This window comes from Phalacrocorax carbo, chromosome 11, assembly GCF_963921805.1.
Source record: "Phalacrocorax carbo chromosome 11, bPhaCar2.1, whole genome shotgun sequence".
In the NCBI taxonomy this organism is placed as follows: Eukaryota; Metazoa; Chordata; class Aves; order Suliformes; family Phalacrocoracidae; genus Phalacrocorax; species Phalacrocorax carbo.
In genome coordinates, this window is record NC_087523.1 from 471,875 (window position 1) to 484,523 (window position 12,649).

The 12,649-nt window shown below is 47.2% G+C and overlaps 1 protein-coding gene across 12 annotated transcripts; it reads left to right on the forward strand.

The window, feature by feature from the left end:
• The first annotated feature begins 11 nt into the window (after window positions 1-11).
• LOC104043801 (potassium voltage-gated channel subfamily C member 1-like) lies at window positions 12-8,376 on the forward strand. 12 transcript variants are annotated; one of them, XM_064462744.1, is made up of 6 exons: window positions 12-326; window positions 1,369-2,994; window positions 3,452-3,495; window positions 4,439-4,587; window positions 5,289-5,826; window positions 6,438-8,376. In XM_064462744.1, exons 5-6 carry the CDS (start codon window positions 5,335-5,337, stop codon window positions 7,239-7,241), a joined length of 1,296 nt encoding a protein of 431 aa, XP_064318814.1. In that variant the 5' UTR covers window positions 12-326; window positions 1,369-2,994; window positions 3,452-3,495; window positions 4,439-4,587; window positions 5,289-5,334; the 3' UTR covers window positions 7,242-8,376. The 12 variants fall into 12 exon arrangements, with proteins under 12 accessions (XP_064318814.1, XP_064318816.1, XP_064318817.1 ...); XM_064462746.1 differs by having other exon boundaries at window positions 2,360-2,994; XM_064462747.1 differs by having other exon boundaries at window positions 2,739-2,994.
• Window positions 8,377-12,649: the final 4,273 nt, after the last annotated feature.

Below are 12,649 nucleotides of genomic sequence, written 5' to 3' on the forward strand. Positions count from 1 at the left end.
GCGGGCGGCGGCGGGGGCCGGCGGGGGGCGCGGGCCTGCGGAGCTGCCGGGCCGCCTGGGGGCGCCGGCCGTGCCGAGGGCCGCACGGCTCGGCTGCCCAGCGTGGGGTGGCCTCCTCCGGCGCTTCCCTGCAGGGCCCGGGGTCCTCGGGCCAAAGGGGCTTGGGCGCTTTGGGGTCGGAGCAGGGCAGGCGCGCTCCCCCCTTGCCGGGCTGGGGGGAGCTGAGGGGCGGCGAGGTGTCGGCGTGAGGAGGAGCGGCCGGAGGCCGCAGGGCAGGAGGCGAAGGCAATGGGCAGCGTAGGGCGTCCCGCCGCATCTGCGCCACGGTGCCCGCCACGGCCGGGGAGGGGAGGGGGGGGGGAAGGGGAGGGGGGGGGGGAAGGGGGGGAAGGGGAGGGGAGGGGGGGGAAGGGGAGGGGAGGGGGGGGAAGGGGGGGAAGGGGAGGGGAAGGGGAGGGGAAGGGGAAGGGGAAGGGGGGGAGGGGAGGAAGGGGAGGGGAGGGGGGAGGGGAGGGGAAGGGGAGGGGAGGGGGGGAAGGGGAGGGGAGGGGGGGGAAGGAGGGGAAGGGGAAGGGGAAGGGGGGGAGGGGAGGAAGGGGAGGGGAGGGGGAGGGGAGGGGGAGGGGAGGGGGAGGGGGAGGAAGGGAAGGGGAGGGAAGGGGGGAGGGGGGGAGGGGGGAGAGGTGATAGGAGGAGAGAGGGGAGGGGAGGAGGGGAGGGGAGGAGAGGGGAGGGGAGGAGGGGAGGGGAGGAGGGGAGGGGAGGAGGGGAGGGGAGGAGAGGGGAGGGGAGGGGAGGAGAGGGGGGGAGGGGAGGGGAGGGGGGAGGGGAGAGGAGAGGAGAGGTGGCGGCGGGAGGAGAGGGGGGAGGCTGCGCTCGCAGGGAGCCTAACTGCTCTTCTTCCCAGTTGCAAGATTTGACAGGTGTTTGCAGTAGGCTAAATTAATGAATGATCCAGGCTATAAATCATCTTATTTTTCGAGGCGCTTTTTAAAAATAACTTCTCTTTTCACCGATCTGTGCATAATCCCAGGAATACACTTGTGTTAGAGGTCAGAGGGGAGGTAGAACTGAAATGTAGGATGGGAAAAAAGCGCTGGGGGTGGAAGTCCATGGAAGCTACTTCTGCTGGTTTTGCTAGTAGAAGAGCTGAGCCGTAGGTTCTGGTGGTGCCCCTAGCTCCTAAAGAGTATCTTGGTCTTTTCCCCAAGGCTGTCAGGACTTCAGGATAGCTTAAGCTTTTTTGTTCGATATTCTGAAGCAAGATTTTGTTTGCAAAACTGTTAATTATCCTCACTTGCTTTTTATGAACATTCTCTGAAGAAATACTTACACTGGAAAGCTAAAACTCCTTTTACGTTCTTGTAGAAATGCAGTTAAGGAAGCCCCTCGTCCCGCATTTGGCTAACGCAAGCCTGCCTGAGCCCATAGTGGAGACCGTGCACATCAATATCAGCGAATGGGCAAAAATTATAGAACCCCTGCCCTGCATGAAATATTAAATTTTATTAAATACCAAAGAATATGGAAAGAAACGCTGAATGAGTTCTGTTAAAATACCAACTTTGAAAAATGCCTCAGCTCGTTACAGCTTCAATCTCTTCCCCTCTGCCTCCCCCCAGAAAAAGTCTACCTTGTTCTTTGGTGTTAATAAATATCAGCCAAGTTGAAACGAGTTTTGTTGCTCAAAAGAAGTGTACGGTTGGGGGAACAGATTTGACATTCGCCACCAAACTCCCACAGCGCCTCATGCAGTGAAAGTGAAGTCTCAGAAGATAGGAGGCAGGGAGAAAACTTGGAGTAAGGCCCTGTTGTCTGGAAATGGAGTTGCACTTTTCATCTGCTTAAAAAACGTTCTGAAAGAACAAGCTGTTTACCACAATCAAAGGGTCTTATTCAGAGCATAGGAACTCCATGTCTCATTTTGCTTGCCAGATTATTTCTGGGTTTCAGAAATCCAACTGCTGTGCAAAGGTTGTAAAAGGCAAATACTGCAGTGCTGTGGAACAGATAGGGTACATCAACCTTGATCAGATCACCTGCGTCCAGAGCTTCAGAGACACATCAGAAATTAAATTCGAATGAGTATTTTTCATTCTTACTCTCTATGAAGTGTGCGAGAGGGAGAAAGATGTGAAGAGTTTGGTGTCTCTTGTAGAGAGAGAGCAGCATAGATTTCACATGCATAGATTTCACATGCTACATGTGCTTTCAGAGTCTGGGTTTATGGGGAATTTTTCTGTTCTGCTTGTGATGTCTGGCTAGAAGGTTGCTCAGTACGGAATTGGGAGGTAACGGGCAAAGATGCCTCGTTGCACAGAGCGTCCCGTGCAGGATTGACAGCAATTTGTCATTCCAGTTTCTGCAGCCTTGCTGTGGTGTTGGCTGAGAGAAGAGGCCAGGATTGTCTGCGGTGGCCCTGGATGGTTAGGATGAGTGGGGTTACTCGCACCTGCAGGTGAAGTGCCAATGAGGGGCGAGGAACCAGGCAGCTATTTAGGTAAAAGGCCTAAATGGAAAATCTAGTTTTTAAAAGAAAAGAGATTTGAGTGTGTGAGCGTAATGTAGGTCATGGATTAAAATGAAAAATCCAGCAGGTGAACTGTGATAATACTTTCTCTAGAAAGACATCAATCTGCTTTTCATTTGTATAACTGAAAAGGAAGCCCCCAGAGCCTTCTTGAATTGTCTTGCTCCTGCTGGGAATAAGGAAATTCCTCTTCCCACTTTCTTTTCAGACAGTTTGAAGTAAGCAGAGGTGATACCTAGAAACGGCCTTGGAACATCAGCTGAAAGAAAATTTCACACATGGCATGCCTTTCTTGACTGGGATTAACATCTATGTGCCAACCTTCTTCCTGGAGTAATCGATGACAGAAAAAAAAAAAAGGCATTTAAAATCAGTGGGTGCAAAAGATTAATCTTCGGGTCATCCAGAAATGAAGAAAAAGCCCTTTAAACCAAAAAAAGAAGAGTGTGACAAGAAGATGGGAGGTCAGATGATTTTGTTTGTTTGTTTGTTTGTCTGCTCCTGTTGTTTTCTATATTATTTTTTATCTCAAACTTGAATAAGGCACAGCCAAAAAAAAAAAAAACAAACCATGCTCTGTCTGCCTTTCTGTGGCTTGATAGTTTAATCTCGAATTGATCTGAAGGCATTTGAGCTTCATATATTTCCCAAACACCGTGGCCCTTGGAGATTGTTAGTAGAGCAGTGGGTGGCAGAGTGGTCCGAGCATATCTGGCCTGGCAGTTGTTCCCTTCTTGTTTGAGTGTTGTTCCCTGGGGTGGGGCGAACAACTGCTGACAGGGCAGAGGACAAGGGAGGGGGGCCTCTGCTTCTTTTCAGTGCTATTGGCTGGTTTTGTTTTCTGGCATCTACGAGACCTGAGCTTTAGAGACTAGCCATCAAACATCCTGTTTTCACTGAATTTGTCTCTGTTCTTCCCAGTCTCTTCTTTCTTCTGGTTGCAGAGTTGCTGCAATAGTACCAAGGTAAGAATATGAAATGGCACTTCTTGGCTTATTTCTCTTATGGGGATTATTATACTTAAGCAAGAGGTATCTGACATTCTAAGCAGATAAAAGCAAGTTTAGCTGCGATCTCAAAAATCACTGTGCTCTTCAGAGAGCTAGGCAACAGAGGCCAGTAATGTAACTGCAGATTTTCTGAGTGCTGAATTAATCTAACCTGCTTAGATTCCTATGCAGCAAGTACTAAGCAATGCTTGCATGCTTTTAGTCCTTATGGTCAATCCTGCTCTTGTTGAACTCAGTGTAAGTTTTAGGGTGAGGCTGCATCGAGCCTCCCATATGTTGGGGTTGTCAGGGACAGCAGATGGGCAGTAATTCTCTTGTGCTGTAAGCGTGTGACCAAGCTGCAGCTTCCAGCCTTTTCTGATAAAGCTGAATGAGGTGCTCTGTGCAGTTCTTTCCTTCTGGGAGTTTTCTCTGGTGCAGGGCTTGTTCCCCTGCTGATCCTGGATGGAAAGGTTTGTTGCAGAAGTGACCTGTGACTCCCATGCGCAGCACTTTCTGCAAAAATGGGAGGAGGGACAGCTGGAATTCGTGCATCGTCTCGGCACACTGAGCCATCTCTGGGTAAGAGAGTCCACGCAGGAAAGATAGGCTTGCTCTGTTACAAGAGAAAGGTCAGGACTAGAAATGCAGTGCGTAAGAGAAGGTTGGGTGGAAATATGTTGGAATGGACAAGGGAAAATGGAGCAGTACAGACAGAAGTGGATGTGTGTGGGTGAAAGACAACCCTAGTCACTTTCTCAGGAACATCCTGCCCCTATTTTGTACCTCTCCTACATGCTCCTGAGGCTGCAGAGATCCTTGATTTCCCTCCCCTCTTAGAATAATGTTCATAAAGCAGGGCTCAAGTTTCTCCCAGGTGTGTTGGATTTTGAAGAGCAAAACAGGGGATGTATTACAGGAAATAAGCAACTGAACGTGCCTTCCAGTGCCAGAGGCCTTGGCAGCAGGTTCTGGTGCTATTCTGAGATGTCAGCCAGCCCTGAAGGAGGAGGCAGCGTGTTGTTCTGCGTTCCTATCTAGCCCAGGAATCCTGCGTATAGATTCCAGGTAAGGAGCAGCTTCCTGCAGAGGGAAAGGTGATTTGACCCAGTGGGACTCTGTACAGGGAGGACTCAAGGAAAAAGCATAACTCGGACAACCTAAATGTTCACACCAGGCAGCAGGGTCTCTTGTCAAACTTGTTATGCCAGGCACAACACAGGCGATTATGTTTAAAGGCTTGTTTGGAGAATAAGTTGTTGATGGCTGTTGTACCTCTTTAGCACATGGAGGTGTCTGTAAGAGACTACTTGTGGAGAAAGAAATTGGGGGCAGAGACAGAAGAAGTAGACAACAGGAGAGATAGTGGAGGGAATATCTTGGGATATTCTTGATATCTTGACCTCAAATGAGTTTATTGCAATGATTATCTACAGTATGTGGACAAATGTGGTGAAACAGACTTGGTACTGTGTGCTCTGTCCCCATGGGGAGAAGCTGAGTGAGAGGGCAATGCAAACCAGGTGTTTGTAATTTTGTTTGATGCATCTCCTGAAAAGTGCTGAGACAATACATCCATGGAGCAGGGCCTAGGAACGGGCACTGAACATGATGGGGAATGGCAGAAGTACCTTCCTCCCTATAGGAGAGGCAGATTTCAGGTACAAAATGTGCTTTAAAAGCACTGGAATGAGGTACCCTGGAAAACCTTCCTGCTCCAAAACATTCTTTACTTATTTTAATTTGTATTCTTCTCTTTTTGACTGCAGATAAACAGGAGCCTATGAGGGCTTGCCCCTCCATCCTCCCTCACAGATGGAAGGCTCCAAGGAAAAAATCATCCTGAATATTGGGGGAGTCAGATATGAGACCTACAGCAGCACCCTCCGGACCTTCCCAGGGACCAAGCTGTGCAGCCTAACAGAGCCCCATGCCCCAAGCATCTATGACTATGATCCCACCACCAAAGAGTTCTTTTTTGATAGGAGTGCTGAGATCTTCAGCTATGTGTTGAACTATTATAGGACCAAACATTTCCACTGCCCCATTGATACCTGTAGGTCAGTCTTAGAAGAAGAGCTGACTTTCTGGGAAATAAAGGAGACACAGCTAGCATCCTGCTGCTGGCTGAAGCTGAATAACAAAGAGGTGCAGCCAGAGGGGTTTAACGTTTGGGATGAGAATGAACAGACTGATGACCAGTGCCTCATAGTCCAGACAGAAAGAAGGGATTTCAGCTGGCGAACCAGGTGGCAGCCAAAGATTTGGTCTATATTTGAAAAACCCGTTTCCTCTTTCAGTGCCAAGGTAATACTATATGTGGAGATGGATACAGCCTGTGTCCTTTGGGATCACTGGGATGGGTCCATGAAAAATGCTAATGGATTCATAGCTTCTATAAGTATGCTTTGAGTCCCAGATTAAAAAAGAAAATAGAATTCTTACTTCTCATTAACAGACACATCCTTCTTTCCTCCTCTTGTCCCTACTCTCTGTACAAAATGAACACACCATTCCTCTTTAAAATATCAGGCGTGCAGAACAACAAATGCCAGTCAGATACTGCAGAGGATGTTTTCTGTGCTGCTGGTATTTCTGGACCCAACATTTAGCACTGAAGAGGCCCTCGGTGTGGGTCTGTCCGCATTACTCCAGCTATCAGACATTTCTCCTTCCTTACATACTCCGATGTAGGAGTTCAGGTGGTTTATTCTTCAACTCTAGTCTTCTCTATTATTTTTTGAATCTGGAAGGAGAAAACGCACTCTGTGTGTGCAAAACAATGGTGATTTGAGAAAGATGAGTCTGGGATTGTACTGTGCCTGCGGAGGGGCTCCTGGGGCTGTGGTGGGGCAGTGGGGCTATGCGATACTCGTTTGTTGGATTAATTGCATCTGTGCCCTTTCCTCCCTCTGCAGTGCTTGGCTTTTGTTTCTCTGCTGTTCATCGTTGGAATTGTCATCATATTCTGTGAGGAGAGCAAGGCACAATTTGAGTTCTTTACTGCTAACTTCACCTCTCTTGGCTATTCGGAGGTGTCCCATGATGACCACGAGCCCTATTACCATCAGGCTGCCTACTTGCTTCATCTGGAGCTTTTCTGTGTCCTTTGGTTTACTTTTGAGTTTTCTGTGCGATTTTGTTTCTGTCCAGACAAGAAGTTGTTCTTCCAAAATCCCCTGAACATGGTTGACTTCCTCTCCCTCTTTCCAGTTTATATTGAACTTTTTGTGGCTGGGCAGATTCAGAGAATGCCAAGCCTAGGGCTTTGGTTGGGCTTTGTTCGCATTGTCTATCTCCTCAAACTCCTGAAGATATCCAAGCTGATAGAAACGCCACTGATCCTCCGGGTTCTGTGCTACACCCTCAAGTCTATCCTTAGAGAGATTTGCATCCTGCTAATGATTTTGGCCTTTGAGACCCTCTTCTTCGGCTCTCTCTTTTTCTATGGGGAGTTGCTGGGTAGCCATCCCTCCTACACAGGGGAGCTGCACTTCACCAGCATTCTTGTTTGCTTCTGGTGGGCTTTGATAACACTCACTACAGTGGGCTATGGAGATACTATCCCTCTCACCACAGCTGGCCAAGTGACAGCAGCCTTAGCTGCAGTATTCGGCATGTTAACTATTATCGTCCCAATTCCCATTTTCCTGGTGAAATTTAAAAGCTGTTATGACATTGCTATCCTCAAACAGAAGCTGAAAAGGAGCAAGAAACATTAACACTTCAGAATCTCTGTTCCCCTTTGCCTTTAGCAATAAACCTTCAGCATGGTTTATTCCCTTTGGTGGGAAGGGAGTGCAAATAGTTCTTACTGCATTTACTTGGTGCCTTAGCGTATTTCAAACCATTGGTGAAGCCTCAAGTTGCAGTACTTGATACACAACTGATCAGACCTGTTGAATCCCATGGATCTTTCCCATATTGTACTTCATCCCATGCTCTTTTACATGCCACAGTTTCTCTCTCATCTAGCTGTTTGGAGACAGGCTGTGATGCTGCATTATAGCCTGAATGTGCACCACATAGCCCAGTTCCATGACCTGGGGCCACAGCGTGTTCCCTCAGCTGGCATACAACCCATCATGCTACCTGTGTCCTCCATTGCCTGACAAATTATAATCTCATTTTGCATGCTGGGGAAGAAGACTTGTGCCTGCTCCTGCTCTGCAGCAAGGAGGAAGCATGGGTGGGTTTTTTTTTAGCAGTGTTTCGTCATTTTACCTAAACAAGCCAGTGCACCTGATCTGCCTGCACTCACACACTGATGTAAAGAAGGTGGCAGGCTGAGCTGAATGTCTGTGGTCCCGAGAGCCAGCACTGGTTGGTACCCTGCTTTGCGGGCTCTCAGGAATTGCTGTGGCATTCGGGTAGCAGCAAGGGAGCCCTCTGACAGCAATACCTTTTTGGCTCTGCTGAAGTCAATGGCAACCTTTCACTGACCTCAGAGAGATCAACATTTCATTGGACACTTCCATTGGATCAACGCATTTCAACAGTTCTTGGTTTTTGTGTAACAACATCACTGAGCTATTAGCCAAAATATCTATATGGTTTTTGCTGTTCAAAAGGAAGACCTTAATTTACAGTACTCAATATAATTTTAATGTCATTTACTTACTTAAGGCATAGGTATAAACTAGGAATATTTGTCTTTTAACTGGCTAGTCTTAATTGTTACCTATGTTTAGTTTTGAAATAACAAATCTTGTTGAGGTATGAAAAATCCCACATCCCATTGTTTATATAGCAGGATGATGTGCTAAGATTATTTTGTTTAGTACGTAACAGTTTCTGTATACAATAACATTTATGTATCTAAATTTCATTAAGGCTTTATTTTAATTGCAATTTTCATTAAGTTTTGTCTGTCACTGTGATTTTTCCATTCAGGATAGCATTTTAAGGCTGCTTCTTTTTGTTGAAACACCAGGTAACTTCCGTCTAGCCCAGTGCAATTACAATGAATTCATTTTTGTCTAAAGAGAAGAAAAAACACGGCAAACATTTCAGGCAGAAAACATACGAGAAGCTGGAGACACCTCGGCAGTGGAAGGAAAGTCTAGGTGTTCTCCTGCACCCGCTTTTGCTGTACACAGGGTGGAGGGGGTGAGCGGGGTAAAGCCACGCACGCTGGTGCGTACAAGTTTTTCTTAATTGGATCGAAGTGGTGCTGTGTTTTCTCTGAACATGTATAGTCTTCATGGAAATTCATAGTAATTGCAACAGTTTAACAGAGATTTAGCAGGCCTGTTCTCAAGTTTCCCCCTGTCTGGGAAAGGGTCTGTGATATAATCGTAGGCCACGACCCCATATTAAGAATCCAAGTCAAATCCACCGGCACAGTTACATCTTACTGGCTGCGAAGTTAGGAAGTGGTTCAGAATGCTGCAGCGCTTATTGCTGTGTTTAGCCAGCTCTGCTGGTGCACATCCACTTTTTCAGGAGATGCTTCACAGGAGACAGATTTTCTGTGGTTGAGAGCAGCCTTCACTGCTGCCCCCAGAAGAGGGTGCTCGCTAAATGCACACGGCCGTCCCATTTCTGCACAGGAAGCGTGACGTGAGCATCAGAGCAGGGTATTACATTGGACTCTCTGACACAACTCTCTTTAGATCCAAATGTACATTCCTGTCACGTCGGTTGGTGTCCACTCCTGTTTGTCACAAAACCAGCGGTTACAGCAGCAACATTAAGTCGATGTGATAGAGGAACGGTACTTCCTCTGGATCCAAGGATCTAACCCTGCTGAGAACCCAGCACTGGGTTTATCAGAGGAAGAATATGTACTCTAAGCTCAAAAAGCCTGCATGGAGTTGGTGGCGAGCAGAATTGGTTAGATCAATAGTTGTTCAGTTACAGAGCAGTATATTGAAAATCATCGTCATCTATGCGGCGTTGCCAAGGTTAGTTGGATTTCAGTGCCTTGCTACAAATGATCTTCATAATGTAGATGTTATGGTCTTTCCTTGGGGAAAGACTGTTATTTTCTGAGAGTGGAAGTGTTTTATATATATGGAAAACAATTACTTTAAAAATACACTTAACTTAGATAACAGTGCAATGAATTATATAATTCACTCCAGAGACTAATCACCCAGCCAAGTTTCAAAGTGCCAAAGGCAGAAATTATTATCTTGGTTACATGCTGGAGTTACCTCCTTTGAGGTTTGTCCAGTCATGAAGATACTGCAGAAAGATAGCTTTCTGTCTGTTAACAATATATAAATCATAGAACTGTCTCCATGCTAGGCTTAGGGATTCGAAGGCTTGGAGAACAGGTATCTTGCATCTGCAAATAAGATTAGTGGTTCTCAAAATCCTATTTAAGTTATGGGTGTCATTTGTGAAAATGCCAGAAGGCAGCTGTGTTGAAATGGAAGGACATAGATCACACACTGTCCTGCAGGAGACTCAAAGTACTTGGGACTTCCTTAATCCTTAGGGTGTGTTTCACATATGCCTTAGAGCAAAGAGAAGTTGCTCCAAGAAAAAGGTGTTGCTAAGATAGGTGGTCCTGTTATTTGCCCAGCCCATTGCCACAAGGCCAGCCGCATCACTTGAATGTGAATGGAAAGTGCTTTCTTACAGTACTGTTTTCAAAGTTTAATACCTCCTTAATACCTTAACCTCCTGTTGTCTGCCGTCATCCCCAACTAGATACATGTCCAAGCTGGGCTGTCATGTTTTTCATAGCTGGGCCATGGTCATACAACCCTTACAGAGGTCATGGCAGGCTCTTCCCAAAAAAGGGGAGAGGATACGAGCTCTGACAGCAGACTGTGAAAAAGCCTGTAGCAGATTTTGGTATTGAGAAGGCCAGGATTCACAATAGAGAGTGAGAGGAACTGATGGCATTTTACACCAGTGCATTGCCTCCACCCGAGCCTTGAACTTCCCAGTCACTAGAGCACTGGACGTTACAAGACGTTCTTTGCTACAGTATTAACTACCCAAATGGGATTCAGGTAAGAGTCTTTCGTGCACAGTGGAAGTGGGCTTTGTGAGGCTTCCTGTCCCAGATGGGATCCCAGCAGTTGGTAACGTGCTTTTATTTTGAATCAAAATAAAAATTCAAAAACTGGGTATCTCTTAAGAATCATATTGTCAGGATGCAGTGGGGGCCAGCGGCTCCTGAAGGCTCAGGGACCCAGGAGTCGAGCACAAAACCAGAACTGCCAGAGCAGGGTCCTTGTCAGCCAGGACCCAGCTACACAGGACCAAGTGAGATGACGTGAACAGGGCGGCCAGATCCAGCCAAGACCCCTCATCAGGGTAGCCAGATTCAGCCAGGGGTGGCAGCCAGATCCAGCCAAGAGTCGTCATCATTAGGCAAATTTGTGGTGATAAGAAATGAATCTGAAAACCAGGATCAGGATCATGCCCAGTGAGAGCTACCAGGGGCCACACAGGTCAGTGATCACCAGGTAGGTCCAGAGCAAAACAATCACTTTGAGAACACCGAATCACCTAATTTAGATTCAGTAAAACCCCATCATTGCAAGAAAGGCAAACCAAGAGAAAACATCTACGAGTTTAACATGCAAACACAATGATGTATTAATACAGATGTAGTGTCCAAAATAAGAAAGATGTAATGAGGCATTTTAAGCTCATCAAAATCCTTCCATCTTTATTGATCAGAAAGTAAACCCCCCCCACGCTTTTCATAGAAGCATAGAATCATAGGCTCATAAGGATCATCAAGTCCCTGCTCCTCGCAGGACTACCTGAAACTAAATCATATAACAAAAAGCAGTTTTGACTGCTTTCGTAAAAATATCAATAAAAGAACACATCCCTGCAGCACAGCCTAGCATTTCCCTTGCACATGCTGACCGATGCTGCTAACTTGTGCTGGCCTCTGAATCGGCATGGAATAGACACAGCTCCCCCCCCCGCCCGGGCCCCCGGCCCCCCACGCGGTTCGTATTCCCAGTGCTCCCCAGCGTGGAAGGACGAGGATTTGCTTGTCAGTGGAAAACAGCTCAGCTTCACACGGTGCAAAAGTGATGGGGAAAAGGGGCCTGTTCTTGGCAATACGGCTCTTCCGAAGCAGATGAGAGCCCCTTCCGCTGTGTGGACCACGCTTTCTTGTGGAGCCTCTTAGCTGCAGATTTCCCAAGCGAGAGGAGCACTGTGAGGAGCTGTGCTTTAGTGAGTGATGAGGGAAAAGCACTGCTGCCTGCTGGTGTTATCCACCCTAAGAGCACTTTGTGGCACAATTCCCTGATGGCTCCAGTGCAGCCCAACAAAGGAAGGTACTGAGGCTTAGCCGTGCTTATGACCTGCTCCTTTGGTCCTGCTGGGGAGCTGGTAACTGTCGCTTCTGATCAGCTTTCAATCTCTTCTGCAGTGCTTGGATGGGAGTAGGGAGTCAGGTCTGAGGCTGCGGGTGATCTAGGAGAAGATGAGAGCAATGGCATGGGGATGGAATGTATTGGATGCCCAGCCATGGTTTTTAGGTGGGTGGTTTCCTTGCCATGCCATGCACTTTGTGCTTAGAAGTCACTATCTTCCCAGGTTGCTATATCCACCCCCAATGCTTGTCATCTTATCCTATTCCAAAACTCTTTCCTCTTTCACTTAAATTTAAGTACTTAACACAAATTGTCTCACAGTGGGTTAAGAACCAAGCTGTTTCTGATGGCCTGCATGATAAATTCGTGGTCATGAAGTCTCTGCTAGACCCCCACACCCTTTGGCACTTCCATATGAGCTTCATTTCCAGGCAAGGTTTGTAAAGTGTGTTTTGTGGCTGCTCCCCACCCCAGCCAAGCACTTTCAGACTAGCATTGTCCATTCATTGGGAGCAGCAGAGAGAGAGGAAAAATAAAGCCGTCTGCAGCAAGACAAAATGAGCCATCCCAGTTAGCAGTTTTCTTGTTCAGATGAGATTTTGAGGCATAACTGCACAAACTGAGATTCTTTGTTGCTGCTGTAAGTGGGAGCCTGACCAGGGTAGCCAAGTGTGCTGTGTGCCACACACCCTTTTCTTGCACTGCTTTGCAGCCAGTTTCGTGCTACATCTCCCTACCCGTTTTGCCACAGAGTGGCAGCAAATTAGCTGATGCAATTTGACCTTGTGTCTTCCAACACAGTTGCAGAGCTTGTGAGGTGAGCAGGATTC

Bases quoted from the DNA above. Each gene is read 5' to 3' on its own strand.
- LOC104043801 (XM_064462744.1), top strand. From the start codon at position 5,335: ATGGAAGGCTCCAAGGAAAAAATCATCCTGAATATTGGGGGAGTCAGA. The intron at 5,827-6,437 runs GTAATACTATAT...CTCCCTCTGCAG, and splicing joins TTTCCTCTTTCAGTGCCAAG to TGCTTGGCTTTTGTTTCTCT.